Source organism: Haemorhous mexicanus, chromosome 14 (genome assembly GCF_027477595.1).
Source record: "Haemorhous mexicanus isolate bHaeMex1 chromosome 14, bHaeMex1.pri, whole genome shotgun sequence".
In the NCBI taxonomy this organism is placed as follows: domain Eukaryota; kingdom Metazoa; phylum Chordata; class Aves; order Passeriformes; family Fringillidae; genus Haemorhous; species Haemorhous mexicanus.
Genome location: NC_082354.1, coordinates 8,475,605 through 8,492,238, shown reverse-complemented (window position 1 = coordinate 8,492,238; position 16,634 = coordinate 8,475,605). Strand labels below are relative to the sequence as shown.

The following is a 16,634-nucleotide window of genomic DNA, read 5'->3' as shown; positions in this document are numbered from 1 at the left end:
AAGAAGTAAATCCACTCACCCCTGCATGAGGATCTTGGCACAAATTAAGTAAATTCAACTGTCTGGCTCCTTGGCCACCATGGTCTTTGGTAGTGATAAGAAAAGCCAAGTGCCAGAGGCACACTCAGGGCTTCAGTGCTTGGATTGCAGCCTGAAGGAGAGGTTGTTCCATCCAGTAAACTCCCCCTGGGAAATGGGCTGAAACAAAGCCTCACCCTGTGGAGGCTGAGGCTTTGTTTCAGCCAGTTACTTCTTCCTCAGGGGGTGTTTTTTGGATGAATGAGAGGCTCCTGCAGTAGATTCCTGTGCCCTGGCCCCTCTCTGTGCCTGCCCTGCTCAGCTCAAGGTCACTCACGGGCAGCTGCACAGGGAGCAGTGTCCCAGCCACTGGCTCAGTTCCACTGCCTCTTGACATCTCCCCAGCTCTCAGGAGATGCTGCAGGTACCAGCAGGACTCCCCCAAAAGTGAATTACTTTGGGATTGCTGGGGCTGGGCAGCAACCACAGCTTGGATGGGGACACTGAAATGGAGGCCAGACTTTTCTGAAGCCTTTGTGATAGGTCACGATTGAGCAGCAAAGTGGCTGTTTGCCCTTTCCAGCTCAAGCCTGACGTGGGAGGCCCTGGCAATGGTGCAGCCCCATTGCACAACACCCACAGAGAGGGGTGTGTGCCAGCAGCCTTGTGCTGTCCCCACGAACAGGAGTGTAACAATCTCTCCTGCTGACTTGGATTTGGCTGATTTCTTTGACACGCCTGTGGAGACTCCCACCAAGCCAGCCAAGCCCACTCCCAAGCCCTTCCCCAGGCCAGGGAAGCCAGGTAATGCAAAGCTCCCTGCAGGCTCCAGCATCCATCCCCAGGGCACCCAGAGGGAGGGGTGCCCCCGTGTCAGCTGGGATTGGGTAAAGACCAGAGCACTGAGCTGGCCCAGGGCAGCCCCAGTCTCCCAGCAGGGTGGGGGTTTCCCCACACAGCACTCAATCTGAACTCACCTTTCAGAGGGTAACAGCATTTTGGGTTTTTTTCCCTCCCTTCAGACAATGGCTTTTGGGATGTCATTCGCACCACCACGACCAAGCAGCCAAAAACTACAAGAGCCCCTCCTAAGCGTAACCCAGGTGAGCATCATCTCCACAGCCCCTGCTGCTTCTCTCCAGCTCTGCCACTGGCACAGGGGAGGATTTGGGATGTGCCAGGATGGTGGCACTGCCCTCATCCTGCTATTTCCACCCTCTGGTCTGTTTGCTCACCTGAGACACCTCAAGACAAAAACTACTATCAAAAACCACAGAGAGGACAGGACATCTGAGCATTATCCTGCATTTCCCAGGGGACCTCAGTGGTTTCTGGACCGTGCTTCATTCCCATGCTTGCTGAAAGGTTGTGAGCTGAATGTGCTCCCTGTCAGAGCACAGCTGTGTTGGGCTCCACTGGCAGACACCCACAGGCTCAGGGCACCCTGTCAGCTGAGCATTTTGCTGCCTGCCCAGGCTGGGTTTTGGTTTGAATCAGAATAAACTCAGGAGAGCACTGGTGGGAGGGCCAGTACTGGCCTTTTAGCTGCGGTTTGTCAGAGACAATATCCTCTGTCAGCCAGGCAGCTCAGGGGACCAAGTGAGCATTCACAGAGGAAAATAACTCCAAGGAATCAAGCCACAGGTCATTCCAGCTGGCACGTGAGCATGGTGCAGCCACCTCCCTCTTCCACTGGCTGGGCCCTCGGGGCACCTGTTTGGCTCTGACTTTTCCTACTGGCTTCAATTATTGCCTGGCACTCCAGCCACGGGGACCCTTTTCCTGCAGGAAGGACGTGGTATTCCCCAGCACAGCAGTGTGGGGCATGGAACAGGATGGGTTTGGAAGATCTGCCATGAGGCCCCACAGCAGAATTGGGAAATGCTTGTGCCTGGAGCTTCATCTCTTTCAACAGTGTTTTTCCCCGATTAATTAATTAATTGCAGAGTTCCTCAGCCTATCACCACATTGCTAACCCTGGTCTTGTTTTCCAGAAAAGGATCCTATGGATTTTGACTTGGCTGATGCCCTTGATGATAAGAACGATAGGAAAGATCCTGGGAGGCCGGACCTAAGGCCAGGTGAAGGTAGGCTGACTTCTCTTCTCTGTCCTGCTTGCTCCAGTCCTGCTGTTTCCTGAGACCTGCAGGAGATCCTTTCCAGCCTGACACCATTCCCCTCCAAGAGATGGGATAAAGAGAAACAGGTGCTGCCTGGTCCAGTGTCCTGCCCACTGCCCCTGTCCTGCCTGCTCAGAGTGGGGACATTTCTACAGGCAGCCTGATCCTGGGAGGGAAGGAGCCTCTTCCTCAATGGTCCCTGGCAGAGGGGGGCTCTTCCCAACAACTTGCTCTGTATCTGTGTGCAGGTTTTTCCCCCCAGGGTCTCTTCTGATCCATTGAGTTGCAGTGGTTGTGTTGAGTTCCCCCCATCCCTGTACCCCACAGCTTTAACCGAGGGCATGGGCTGCTGGGGTTCACACTCACTGCCAAGGTGAAAATCTAGAGCAGGCTCAGGTCCTGGCCTAACACACCCTGTGGGCTGGGAGGGATCTTTTTCCATCTCTGAAGTACTCCAGTGAATGAATCATTTGTCTGTGAGGATTGTTCCCCTGAGCACTTGAGCTGGGAAGCAGACTTTGCACGGCTGGTTTATTGATGTTGGGATGGCTGTACACCCTGCTCACATGCCTAATTAACAGGCAGGTATTTTATTACATTGTATTAACTAGGTGACTTGTCTGCACTTTGATATTCTGGGCTTGCTGAGTTTTCAGGCTCCTGCAGGAAAGGTGGAGGTGTTGAACTGCTGGAACGTGGCACTGGCCACAAACCAGCACACACATTCCCCCAGCATCGCTGCTCCCTGGGCTGCCTGGGACCTCTCCAGGCTCTGGCATAGTCAGGGCTTTCATTCTTTTCACACTCATTACTAAGCCCATAAATCTGTTTTTTGTGGTAAGCTGATGAATAAGGCAGTCTCTCCCAGTTAAGGCAAAGGAAATCCTTCCCAATGCACAGCATCAGAGGAGGAGCCTTTTGCTGTCTCTGCTCCCATCACTCACCTCGCTGCACCCCTGGGCTCCCTCTGGGACTGCAGCTGAGACCTTCAACAGCACCACTCATTCAGCTGCAGATTCACAGACCCTGTTTCTCTGTAGTTATCCTGCATTAATTAGACTTGCCCACTACAAGATAACTTTTTCATGTGTACCAAAACATGCTGGTGCTCAGTTTTTCCCCTGGACTGTTCTGTCCCTCTGGGAAGGATAAGGGTCAGCTCCTGCCTGCAGGACCCCAGGCCCAGCTGGTGCAGCCAGGGGCTCACTGATCCACAGCAGCATGGCCGCAACACACACAAGCCACTTCTTCCTGCCTCCTTCACTCTCAGCCAAGGCTGACCACCAGAACATTTAATGAATGCTTAAATTCTTAGTCATCTGTGATTATCAGTCATCCTCACTCCTAAAAATCATCCATTTCAGTAAAAAAAAAATACAGTAGCATTTAAACCAGTCAGTTACTACCTCTTCTATGACCTTAAAGAAATTCAGGGTTAACATCTGGCAATTGTGAGGGAAGCAGTACTACTATTTGACCAATCCCAGTTGCCAAGGGGGGATGGAGCAGCCCGTGATCTCAACCTCTGGCACAGCTGTGGCTCCCTCAGGTACCAGCCAGTGTTTGTTTCTGTTCCTTTCAAAGGATTTTCAGATGATGACCTGGCCAGCATCGTGGACGGTGGCTACAACCCAGACAAGAAGAAGGGTAAGTGCTGACCTAGGTATGGTTGTTTTCTGTGGCAGTCATGGCTTGGGGTTACCCCCAGCTCCTAGAAAGAACTCTGTGCAGAGCTGTGCTCACCTCCATGGCAGGGACAAGAGGGGTCTCAGCCATGGAGCCAAGGGAGAAGTTCTTGGCTTCTGTCGTCATGCCTGGTGCCGGCATTGGAGATGCTTGGTTTGGATTCCATGGAGGCTCTGCAGCTCCAGCTGCCAGCAGGGCAGACAGGACCTGTGTCTCTCCATCACCTCAAGGGCACCCTGGTGCCATGCATGGCTACATGCCTTCGTTTGCTTTTCACCACATGACCACCAGTGTCTGGAACCAGGGGGAAATCCAACAACAACCAGATAAGCCGTTCACAAGGATCCACAGCGTTAAATATTAAAAGCAGTCACATAAAGAGCTGAACACCATGAGCCTAATCAACATTTAATAAATCCCTGCGCCAAGGACAAGACGCATCAGAGGCATTAATACAATGCTGACCTGCTTCCATAAATTCAGGATGTAAGTGACTTGGCAAGGACTGCGGTTGCCAGTGGGAGCAGCTTCTCCTCCCAGCCCAGTTTCTCCAGGGAAGGTGATATCAAAATAGACTTCAGTCCAATTGAGGGTTCCCTAACATGATGGAGCTCAGCCAGCCATCACCCATGTGCTGTGTAACACTGACAGCCCTTCAGGTGTTCCCTTGACACTGAGCAGTGGGGGTGAGGGTAATTATCAGACACAGGCAGAGGTGTCCCATGCAGAGGATCCCACAAAACTGCCCCCATGCACACACAGAGGGAGAGGAGCAGCTTCAAAGCCCTCAGAAGCAAAAACGAGCACCCAGTGGAGTGTGGAGCAGCAGAAATGCTGCAGCCCGTGGAGGCATCTGCCCACCCCCAGGCCTGGGCTGCCCTGCCACCCCTGTCCTGTGTGTCCCCTCCCTGGCAGCGCAGCAGAGGGGGGAGCAGAGGGCAGAGAGGGGCGGGGGCACTGATGGATTGTGTCTCTGCAGGTGCCAGTGGCAACACCGACAACGACTACAGCGGAGGTGGGTGTGTCCCAGGGGAGGTGGGGCGGGAGGGAGCTGTGGGTGAGTGCCCATCCCAGAGCTCTCTCTGTGCCCCACAGTGGCAGAGACGGGGACAATCGCCGGCATCGCCAGCGGCCTGGCCATGGCGCTCATCGGGGCCGTCTCCAGCTACATCTCCTACCAGCAGAAGAAGTTCTGCTTCAGCATCCAGCGTGAGTCCTTCCCTGAGCAGCCAGGGCACACAGCCAGCACACACCTGTCCCACCCTGAACCCTGCTGCCATCTCCAGCCAGTGCCCCCAGCTGGCAGAACAAAGCCCCAGCACAGGTCACTGAGCCCTCCCCATGGCAGGAACCCAGATGCAGTGCCAGCCCCAGACCCAGTGCCACCCCTGGGGCTCACACTGTACTCACACCCCACACAAGCACAGCCCAAGACCAAACCATCAATACCAAACACAGGGAATATGAAAAGAACCCACCAAATAACCCACCCATCCAAATAAACAAACCAGCCCCCCCCAATCTCAGCAAGCAGTAAAAACTCACCGGGATGCAGGGAAGGGAACGGGCAGTGTCTGAATCTGGGGCTTCAGCCCAGTGCACCCTCAGCAGTGGGTGTGACAATCATTGCAGTAAACTGCAAATTAAACAGCAAAACTTGCCATAAAACACCTTTTGCATGAGCTGCCCCTTAAAGCTGCTTGGTGCAAGCATTGCAGGAGAGTCCTCAGAGCCTCAGCCCACAACACTCACCTGACCATGGTGGGCTCCTGCAGCTCATTATGAGAGGGAAGTTAGAAGCAGCTGAGTTACAAGCTCTTTTTTTTTTTTAAATTAATCAATTGAAATCTCCTGTGAGTCCCATTTGCTCTAGGGAAAGGGTGTTTGGGGTTGGAAATTTCTGTTTGGATCGTGCTATTTTCCCAGTTGTGCCTGAAACAAACAGCATTTTGGTAAATTAGATCAGCAGGAAAAGTCAAATGAATGTGATGGAATGAAACACTCTTGTACATTCTCCCCACTTAAATGATATTTTGGCAAGAATAAATAATAAAAAAAATGGAGTAAGGGCTTTGATGAGAAGGAAGCTGAGAGACACAAAGCCCCAGAAAGGCAGCAGGAAATTAAAGTTAATTATAAAGGAGGATTAATTTAAGCCATCAGACATGGCATGCTGGGCTAATGTCAGGCCTTAGATACATTGCAGTGCATGACAGAAATCTAAGAGTTGTCAGCCACTGCTTTTTATTGAAAAACATAAATTGCATTTGCTGTTATTGCAGCAAAGCATGTCTGACCACTCAATTGATGCACAGAGGAACAGGCTCACTTCTTTCTCTGTCCTTCAGCTTTGGGTCTCTTCTGAGGAGCATTTGCTGATGATTCCTCTGAAGGAGATGCACAGCACTGCCTAGAACTCTCCATCCCACTTTCTTTTCTTACACCTCACTTGTACTCACCAGCCATGCCCTGGCTGTGGCTCAGCCTCTTGTTGTGCCTGGGCAGGGTGGCAGCTGTAGCTCTCCTGCCTCCACAGCTTGGCCAGCTGCTGCCTGCAGTGTCCCTGCTGGCATGAGGGCTTTATGGGGATTTTCTAGGCAGTTGCAGAACCCTTTTCTCCTGTGTCTTGGAAGCAGCAGCTGCCCCATTGCTGCCTAAGGCTCCCACTACACTCCTTTGGCTTGGTCCTGGCACCATTCCCTGCCTCCCTCCTTCACTGGGAGATAGCGGTGAGCCCTGTCCAGACCTGGTGGTGAGGCACAGCCAGTACCTGCCACACCCTGAGCTATATTTAGATATGCAGACAAGTTACAGATGCCTAAAAAGTGTGTGCTGCATGTCCTGATTGCCTCAGGCTTCATTTGCAGACCAGCACCTGAATCCCCTTCCCTGGTCCTTCCCCAATGGATGCAACAGCTAGAACAGCACTCCCACCTCTGCCTTTCCCCACAGCTGTCCCTTAGAGGAGCTGCTGAGGATGCCTGAGGTCCATGGCACACCCGGACTGTCTTAATTCACCTCCAGCTCTGAGCTGGACCACCCCTTTCTCCTGCCTGCCCTCTTTCTCCTGCCTGCCCCCCTGCAGCCATCCCTGCCCACCAGTGCCCAGCCTTGCTCTAGGGGCTCGGCTCCACTTGTTGATAACGTTGGGAACTTCTTTGCATTTAAATAAGGGACTTATTCAGGATTGACACCCCACTGGGATCCTGCCTCATCACCATGGCCCTGCTCTGAACTGCTGCTTGAAGCTGTGCATAACTTAGCTTTTAATGAGGCTGTGGCACATCTCTGTGCTGAGGCACACAGCAGTCCTGTCCAGGAAGCCTTCCTCCCTTCCCCTCCCACACTCCTCAGAGCTCAGCTCCTTAGACAGGAATTAGCTGGGCTCTCATGATAAAGATGAAGCAGGAGCCTCAGACAAAAGAGCTGCTGCTGGAGCTGTGCCTGCCAGGAGCTCCATGGGCACTTTGAGACCCAGCAAGTCTCAGCACTGGCTGTAAGTTATGGAGGCTTCTGTGCTGCTGTCACTGCAGAGGAGGTTTCAAAAAGGCATCTCAGCTATTACAGCTCTGTGCCCATTACCAGAGTTTTTAAGGCATCAAAGCAAATAATTTCACTTTCTACCCTTCCCCTCTCACTGTGTTTATTGTACTTCTCAGAGGGACTGAATGCCGAGTACGTGAAAGGAGAAAACATGGAAGCTGTCGTGAGCGAGGAACCCCAGGGTGAGAGCCTTGCATCCTTTACCCCTGCCTGCCTCCCTCCACTAAAACAGCTTTACCCGGGGACTTCCCTAAAGTCCCCGCTGCTGCACGGAGCTGCTGTGTCCCTTTGATGATGGCACTGCTTAGGTGATGCTGCAGCTTTTGTGAAACACCCACTCCCGTGCTTTTACCCCTTTAGTGCACACAAAGGAAAGGCTGGTAAGAGCCCAAGGAGCTCGTGCTGCAAACGATGGCAGTTAACGTTTAGCTTTCATGTAGCAGCCACTGAGAGTCTTGCACAAGAGAAGCATGATCCTTCTTTCAGTGACAGACAATCAAAGCTGCTGCAAAGGCTTTTCCAGTGTCACACACAATCAGCCAGTGCTGGGGTTGCTTGTGCCCTGGTTCCATCGTGTGCTATTGTACTCATGGGTTTTTTTCTTTCTCCCCAGTTAAATATTCAGTCCTGGAAACGCAGTCAGCAGAACCACCAAAACAAGACAGTGCGAAGATATAAAGCGTGACCCAGGGCTAGAAACTAATCAGTCAGCAGCAACAGAGACCTTACGTGCTTGTAATTTAGCTTTTAATTTGACTCCAAAGCTATTTAATGTGTATTTAAGCTTGAACTGGCTTTTTATTGCTCTAGGCTTTAGGGTTAGACTGGTAGCATGTGTTTATTTTTTGTGAAGAGTTTTATGTTTACATCAAAGCAGTAGTGTAGGATTGGTGTGCAGTTGGATGGAAATCCACAGAACGTACTTCAGCTGTGGTCAGTTTTCAAGACCTTACAGGTATGAGGACAGTGAAGTGCCTGTAAATAGCAATCCAAAGCCAAACCCTGCAAAGCGCCTCAGCCACCTTCTGCCTTCAGCTCCGGGCAGTGTCACTTCCAGTGGTGGGGACAAAGCTGCACATTTCCTGAGGGTGGATCGCAGTCCTTTGTGTAGCTACACCTAAAAATGAAGTGCCTATGGTGGGTCCTCGTGTGGGGCCTTGGGCTGAGCCAGGTGACTCCCTGCTCCCAAGCCAGGAGTTGAGGATGCTTCACCACCCAGCGCTCAGCTTGCAACCAAAGGACCTGATTTTCACACCAAGTCACAAATACAGTTGACAGGAGTGTGTGCAGTGTTCGCTTCTAGCAAATGCCATTTGAATGCTTCATCCACTGTGCTGCAGATCAGAATGGAACTGAAGTGATACAGTTTGTCTTAAGCTGCACCAGGGGAAGTTTAGGTTAAACATCCAGACTTCACTGAAAGAGTGATTAGGCACTGGAATTGTCTGCCCAGGGAGGTGGTGGAGTCCGTGGGCTTGTTTAAAAAAGACTGGATGTTGTTGCCATCTTATTGCAGGGGCTCCATACTGTTGCCTCCTTATCACAAAAGTTTCATACCTTCTTGGTGTTCTCTTGTGGGCAGCTCCTCAGAGCACTGACTCTCTCTTCTTCACAAAGCAGCCAACTGACTCCAATTCCCCTCTTAAGTGGCCACCCCACTCTTTTATAGCACTCATCTTCTCATTGCTTACAGCTGTGGCCTGTTAAAGTCGGGCCTGCTCCTAATCTTTGGTAATTGGCCCAGCTGCAACTCCTTAGGGGTAAGATTACTTTCCACACTATCTTTATTTTCTTATATTCTATCCCACTACAGGATGTGGCACTCAGTTGATGAGGAGGTGTTAGGTTAGGTCATAGGTTGGACTTGATGGTCTCAAAGGTCTTCTCTAACTTAGGCCATTCCGTGATTCTGTCTCTGTGACTTGAGATAGCTACACCATCACCACAATTAAAGCTGTGTCCATATGGATGCTTTCAAGGACAGGTTCAGATCTCAGTCACACTAGAACAAGTGACTGATTTAACCCAAAAGAAAATAAACAAAGCAGGTATCTGTTAAGACCTGTAATGCTCAGTACAAAAGAACTCAAGCTTAACAAGATGCAGTCCCCTCCTTTTATCAGCAACAATCAGGAGTGCTCCCAGCACCCAGAGGCAGAAAAAGGATTTAAACTTCACTCTTTGTGGCTAACCTTTAAAATAGGCAGTACCTTCTGAGAGGACAAATCCTCCATCACTGTCCTGCATGGGGTTCCTGCAGCTGCCTGGAAGCACTGGGCTGTGAGTGGTGCTCAGCAGGACACTGGGCTGCACTGGGACAGTGCACACGCAGCCCCTGCCACGCTGCTGAACTGCTGCCTACACCTGACCTTCACTATCTTGCAAGAATTTCTGTTTAGATTTTTAATCCCTCCCCAGCAACCTTTCTGACTGCTGCTAAAATATGGATAACTGCCACTTTCCAGTACATTTTTCCAAACCAATGATTGCTTAAAAAGCATGCTCTCAAGTGAAGGAAATTTCACTTCACATGGCATAACAGGTACTCACTATTTATATATAAACTTGAAATAGGAGCATTTTGTATGGGTGTGCAAATTCTGTGTTTTATGAATGTGTATTAAGAAAACCAAGCCTTTCAGTAAGATGTACAAATTCACAGCTTTCAGGTAGACATGACTTCCAGAAGGCATTGCCAGGAGGTGAATGAGCCCAGGAGCATCGCTGTCTTAACAGCTCCATTTGGAATGAGATTGCCTAGTAACTTGGTTAAGTATTTTGCAATAGCTGCACAATTCTTTATGCTCTTTTTAACACTTGCATTTTTAAAGCCTTATACTAGCTCTGGCAGAACAGCTACAGTGGTTTATAAGGTGCCTCCTCACAACTATTCAGAATGCTTAGGCTGCAATGATACTACTCTGAACTACTGCTGCTTTGTTTTATGAATGTTTGGAATAGGAAGGAAATGTTAATTATTGGCTCAGATAATGGAAGCGTAAGAAAGAGATGGGATGCACTGTTTGCTTACTCCCAGAGAAGGGTTTTCATGGAGGAAGTGTATCCTGAAGAATTTGCAGCAGGAGCTCAGGTGCCATCAAAGCCACACAGCTGCGTTTGTGTATCTCCAGTCCCAAGCACCAGCACTTGCTTTTTGTTCTTACCCAAACACATTTGAAAGCTGTAGCATGAAATGTGTTTTCTGTAAGTTATTGTAGATGAAGTGTTACAGCAGGGCATTGATGATGACTAGAAGCTGTTTGCCCAGCTTAGATCTAGTGCCCATAATTCCTCCTCTCACTTTGCCAGTGACTGTGTCAGTAGTCAGTGTGGTTTAAAGAGTGCAGCACCTACCCCTCCCTTGGAGACCTCTTCCACTGGGGCACAGAGGGAGCACAAGTCTAATTCAAAACACTACAGGTCACAAATTTAACAAGGAAAGGCAGCAAGCTGCTTCACTGGAACACCCACCCCAGGTTTTGGGACTCAGAAGCTGCTGCTTTGCTCAAGGCTCTTCTATAACGCTGGTGATTACTTAAAAGTTAGTGTAGTGTGTAGGTATGTGGAAATCCATAAATGCACAGTGAAAGAGAACACTTCCAAAGTGAATAGTGACAGAATTCAAGATTTCTTTCTCTAGGATTTCAAATAGGAAAATACTTGCAAATTCTGCAGTGGAGAAATTAGGCTTGGCCTTCTCTTCAAAACTGAACGAAAGTCAGAGTCTTAGTGGTAAATGTCAGCAAAGGCTCAAATGATTTTTTGTTGCTGTTTGTCCCCTCTTCCATCTGAACTGCCACCAGTCTCTGAAAAACAGGGAGTTTATATCATCTATATTTTAGACATTATAACAACTGAGAGGTTTCCTGTGTATTTTCCTAGTAGTGATCCAAGTTCTGGAACAGATGACCCAGCACTGACCTCTACTTTCATTTAATTACTATTTATTCACTTTAAATTGGGATATGGATTTTTAAAAAATCCTGCATTTAAGCTCTGTATACATGGCATGAACTTTCTTGTTCTTTATTAAAAAAGGCAATAAACCACTAGAAAATTGGTTTCCTTTTTTTTCATGAGTCCAAAACCTATATATAGACGTCCTGAGAGTTTTTGTACTATGTATTCTGTGAGCTCTTTTTCTTATGACACCTCACTTCTAAAGCTATTTTAAATGGTACTAAAATGATTCAGAAAAGGTTTGTCAAAGGTTTGACAGAGAAAAGAGAGAATTGAAAGAATTCAGCTGGCTCTTTTTGTGTTTATTCTTTCAATTACTTGCATTTTCCTTTGGCAGTACTTGGTTTCAGATTCCTCAGCTGAGAATACTCTGACACAAATTTCAGATCTTTCTGGCACTATAAACTCAAGTCATTTTCAAGCAACCCCACTAACGAACCCTTACAAGTGCTCCACTGTCATTCTTAACTACTCATTTGTTGTGATAAAAGTGGAATTAGTCCATAATACTGTTTCAGATTCTGAAAAAGAAGGATGAATCAGCAGGCTGAGCTTTAAAAATTGCTTCTCTAACAGATGAGGTTGAGGAACAAATGAAGTTCAGAAACAAGAGAGTTGTGAAATTAGAGAACTCTCTTTTGAGTGAAGTTCTAACCTAGAAGCAAGACAGATTCCTTGCTGCTGAAGAAGTGACCTGTACCAAAGGAAGGTTGAATGTTACGCTGTAACAAAAGACATTTTGTTAATGTGTGTGTAAGGGTCAAGGGGGTAAAACCCAGAATTTAACTACCTTTGAAAACACCAAATAAACCAAGTTGTCTAGAAAGACATTTTAGACTTGATTTTTTTTTTGTGGTTTTCTTTTTTCTTTTTTTTTTTTTTTTTTTTTACATTGGAAGTAAGCTGCAAGTGTTTGGCTATATCCTTCTGGTACATCACCTCTTCTCTAACTACACTGAAGACTTCATTTAAAAATCCAATCCAAACTAGATTGTGAGAAAACAAATACCACTATGGAAACTTCAATGGTAAAAATGGAATATTTGATGCACACACACACACTCTCACTCTCTCATCAGCAGCTAAACTCAAGGCAGTGCCCTAGGTTTCCTGCAGTTTTCTTTATGTTTTCACACCCAGTAGGATAAATCTCCCATGCAGTGCAAACTAAGCTTTGTATCATAATGTGATTTTTGACCACAGTCAAAAAAGGTGGTTTATATTTCAAACTAACTACTTCTGACTCATGTTTCTTAACTCTTTCCTCCCAACTACCCAAGATCTGGCAGTTGAAAGCAATCACTGCTCTCTTAGTTCAGCAGATACGGTCTCAGCAAATGGACATTCCTTTTTGCTTTTTACCATAAATGTTTCACCTGGGGAATAGTCTGAATTGCCCATTTTACTGTGTCCTCTGTTGTGAGGCTTAGTGTACATGAATGAGAGCTCTTGATTCCTTGTTTTCAGCTTTTAGAGAACCAGATGTTCTTGGTGTTACTACATACAACCCATGAATTAGTACAGCTTCTCTTGGAAAATGAAAGCAATGAAACACTTCTTGTTTAAAGCTCTAACTCCTTGAGAAGGCTGCCTTTGCAGGGAACAGAACCAGGCAGTTAGGAGTGTTTACTGGCTTTAAAAGCCTTCTTCCATTTCAAGGAAAAAGCAAAAAAAAAAAAACCAACTTATCTATACAGGGGAAAGAAGTGTAAATTCAGCTCTGAAACAGGACTTAAAATGGCATAATCTCTGATGCTGATGATTCATTTAACTTACTTTACGAGCAAAAAATGTGTCAGCTGGTTACCAAGGCTTCATCCCCTTCTGGGACACTGGATTCATGTTGTACCCCCTCTCATATGCCACTGAGAATAGGAAAATCCTGCAAGCCAAATGTAACTGCTTCCTGTCTTTGCCCATTCCCTTTATACTGAGCAGTCAAAAACAAAAACCAAAGCAGAAGATGTAGTGTTTGAACCAGAAGTTAACAGCTCTGTCCAAGGTGCAGACAGGGAACAGGATTCTGCTTATCCCTTAGATGGTTCAATACTGCCTTATTGAAAAAGAAAAAAAAAAACCAAACAAATTAGTTGTTAAATCAATAGAAAAAAGTCTGATTATCAGGAAGCAGAGTGAGTACAACAACAATCATCTCTTCAGTGTAAAGCTATGCTCTAACTAGCCCATATGAGCTACAGAATACCTCTGAATATTTCTGTGCTAAGTGTGTGCAAACACATCCATTGTGCTGACACATGGGACAGCAGGACCCTCCCCCAGAGCTCTCCCTGCACATCAGGGACTCACTGAGCTGTGCTCAAACTGGTGGATATGCAGCCAGTCAGCTGAAATATCTGATATTCTATGCAAAACCAAATTCTCAGAGTTCAGTTTTAAAAATCCAAGCTTTAAAAATCTCAGAATGCCCAAGCTAATCCAGTCATCGCTTTTGCAATAATTATAGAGAAAATGTTGTGATTATTAGCACAAATATAGAGGAAAACTTCAAAAGATTTTCTTTAGCATTGCATTTTGGAGATAATGTGCTTTACTTTAATATACAGTAGAAATGTCAAGGAAATCTGAAGTACAGAAGAGTTTAATTCAACACCAGCTCCACATATTTTGGCAATGTAAATTCACTGCTGGCACACACTGTTCAGCAGAACCATTTTTACAGGAACACATCTTTCATCTATTTATAAAAAGCCTGAGGTTGATTAAGAGATGCAACATTGCAAGCCTTCCCAAACTGTGTTTGTGTAGGTGAATATTTATTATAAAAAGCATTCACTACAGTAAAAAGGACATGTTGAAACACCCTGCACTGCACAGTAAACATGTAAGTCTGGATACAGCACTTCAGCCTCTGCAGCTGAAGTCAGGAAGGTGCTCAGCAGCTCACCTGGCTCATTACCTGTGTGTGTGCTGGTGGAGTTAATGCAGAGAATGAGACACAGAGAAGCACTGTCGTGTACTGGGAACAAATATGCAGCAACAAATGAATACTCACAGTCAGGAAAACCCACAATCACCATATAGAATCACCTGGCTCCTAAAAATGGGGCTTAATTCCCACCAGCAGAACCTGGAGCAATACAAGAGTCAAAAAGCAGAGCTGCAATATTTAAGTTTCCTAAGGAGAAGAACCAGATTTTCATGAAACACAGCAGGAAAACAATGCAGGGAAAATCTGCAGCATGCACCACTTCTAGGCCTTCCAAGAATGCCAGTGAGTAGTTTTCTAAAAGGAGGAATGTTTCAGTAATCAAATCTCTCCAATATGAGTATTTCTGGGGAGAGATGCAAGAAAGTTGGGAATGTATATTTAACATGTCAACACAATAAAATTGTTACAGAAAAAATGCTAGTAGGAATTTAAAAAACAAAAAGCCAAGAGGCTTTATTTCAAGAAAAACAAGATCATATTATTCAAAAAACTTTGTCAAACAAAGTCATTGCAAGTTAAGGTCCTCAGAAGGGTTTGGACAGGCAGGATCCATTTTCTGAAGGTACAGCTTAAACCCACGGGAGGATGCATATGTTCAACATCACATACACATGGGTATAAACGCACACAGCTTTGCATTTTGTGTGTACACTTAGAAACAAAACACACTTCACAATGTGGAGCTATACAGACTATACAATTTACACAGCTGGGTGTCATTACAACCCCAAATATTACCATTTGCTAGAAAACAAACTTTTACTTTGTACAAGACCTTGACATGAGCAAGTTTACCCCTCGCTCAGGAGGCTGAAACTGAACAATAAGCTAAACAGTCAAAAGACTTTATTTCAACTTGTACAAAAGGCATTAAAAACCCTAAAATACATGCTTTACCAAATATATTACATCATACAAGTCAGTGTGGTGTACTTGATAAACCCAGCTCAACTTCATCCACTTTTAATGGCATATTTAGTTCGAAATGTAAAACTGACTACACTGGAAAACATTTATTTTAAAATCAATTTCCAAGTGCATTACCTAAAAAAAATAAATTGCTCTAGCAAAAAAAAAAAAAAAAAAAATAGAAATATATATATATATATATATATTACTGAGTGAAATAAGGAGCTCCCATTCAGAAAAACATTTTGTGTTCTGTGTAAGCATCATGTGGCATTTCATCTGATTCTCTCAACCAGGCATAGTACTCTAGACAATGTGTGAGGCATTTTTCTCTCTGCTTGGCAGATGGATTCCTTTTTAGAATGGTTAAATTGTTAGTTGCTCAAAACAAAGTTTAATTTCACGATTGGTGACTTAGCTAGAGTGTCAAAACACATGTGGGAACTGCCAACAAGAAAATACATCACATCTACTGAAGCTCTTTTTGGCCTCATTGTGATAGTATCAGACACAGAGTAAGGCATGTGGATCATAGCAATCACAAATCACTCACAATCCTTTTGTGATGGGAGAAGTATTTCACCCTCCTCTGTGTTACCTGACACTGCTTTTTTCACATGGCTTTTGTTCCACATCACACAGAGGTGTGCACTGGTGTGGCAGAATGGGAAGGAGATGAGCCTCTGTCAGAGGAGGAGGAAATGGAACGTGTGGCAGCTTCCCGCTGCAAATCCTCAACCTTCTTCTGAAGCTCTGTCCTGATGGCCAGCAGTTCTTTAAGATTTTGGTGGATTGGAACCTGCCAGGTAAAGAAACAAAAGGCTTACTGTGACCTTCATAGTGAGTTATCTTTTCCAGCAATGTGTCTGCTGTTGCTTTCAGTAACAAGGAATCCAACACTTGTGAATTTCAGTATGTCAATATTTAGGTAAGGTGTTTCTTAGTCATTTGAAATGAAACATTGCAGGAAACTGTCCCTTTCTAACAACACAACTGGCAGGAAACCTATTAAAATGTGTTTGCAAATGTGACACCAAATATACTTTTGATGAGATACCAAATATACTCCAATAAATGTACCTGTATCCCTTATCAATACCACTGTCAGCAGAACTTAAAGTGCCTTTCCTGGGAATGATTTCTCTGGCCTGTTGGGACAGGACTTACTTAATACATAGAGTTTAAAAAGCTGGTTCCATATGGAGCATCTCATTACTCTTCTAACCAGGCATCCTTCCAGGAATCTGACCCCTTCCAGTGACAAAAATGCAGCAGCCAAGTGAATGGTGCCTGGACCTCCCAGAGTCTTACTCCAGTAAATCTTTCACAGAAGTGCATTGTACAGGTTTCTGCTTCTGACATTACCCAACAAACATCAGAGATGCACCACCCTGCATCAGAGCCCTTTCATATTCATCTGAAAGATTCAATTATATCGTGGCCAAAGG

The 16,634-nt window shown here is 46.1% G+C and overlaps 2 protein-coding genes across 5 annotated transcripts in view; one reads left to right on the top strand and one right to left on the bottom strand.

Moving 5' to 3' along the window:
* The window catches only part of CD99L2 (CD99 molecule like 2), a 30,692-nt gene extending 18,535 nt beyond the window's left edge, over positions 1–12,157 (top strand). Inside the window, exons 4-10 of one of the 2 annotated variants that reach the window (XM_059859199.1) lie at positions 1,041–1,121; positions 2,013–2,105; positions 3,723–3,785; positions 4,804–4,839; positions 4,920–5,033; positions 7,484–7,549; positions 10,030–12,157. In XM_059859199.1, the coding sequence (XP_059715182.1) occupies positions 1,041–1,121; positions 2,013–2,105; positions 3,723–3,785; positions 4,804–4,839; positions 4,920–5,033; positions 7,484–7,549; positions 10,030–10,040 (464 nt within the window). In that variant the 3' untranslated portion in view covers positions 10,041–12,157. Of the gene's footprint in view, positions 1–1,040; positions 1,122–2,012; positions 2,106–3,722; positions 3,786–4,803; positions 4,840–4,919; positions 5,034–7,483; positions 7,550–7,980 lie in introns of both variants that reach the window. The other variant, XM_059859198.1, reaches the window with a different exon arrangement.
* A 1,700-nt stretch (positions 12,158–13,857) lies between these two features.
* The window catches only part of MTMR1 (myotubularin related protein 1), a 38,097-nt gene continuing 35,320 nt past the window's right edge, over positions 13,858–16,634 (bottom strand). For all 3 annotated transcript variants that reach the window (XM_059859193.1, XM_059859192.1, XM_059859194.1), the window contains one exon: positions 13,858–15,985. In XM_059859193.1, the coding sequence (XP_059715176.1) occupies positions 15,821–15,985 (165 nt within the window). In that variant the 3' untranslated portion in view covers positions 13,858–15,820. The remainder of the gene's footprint in view (positions 15,986–16,634) is intronic.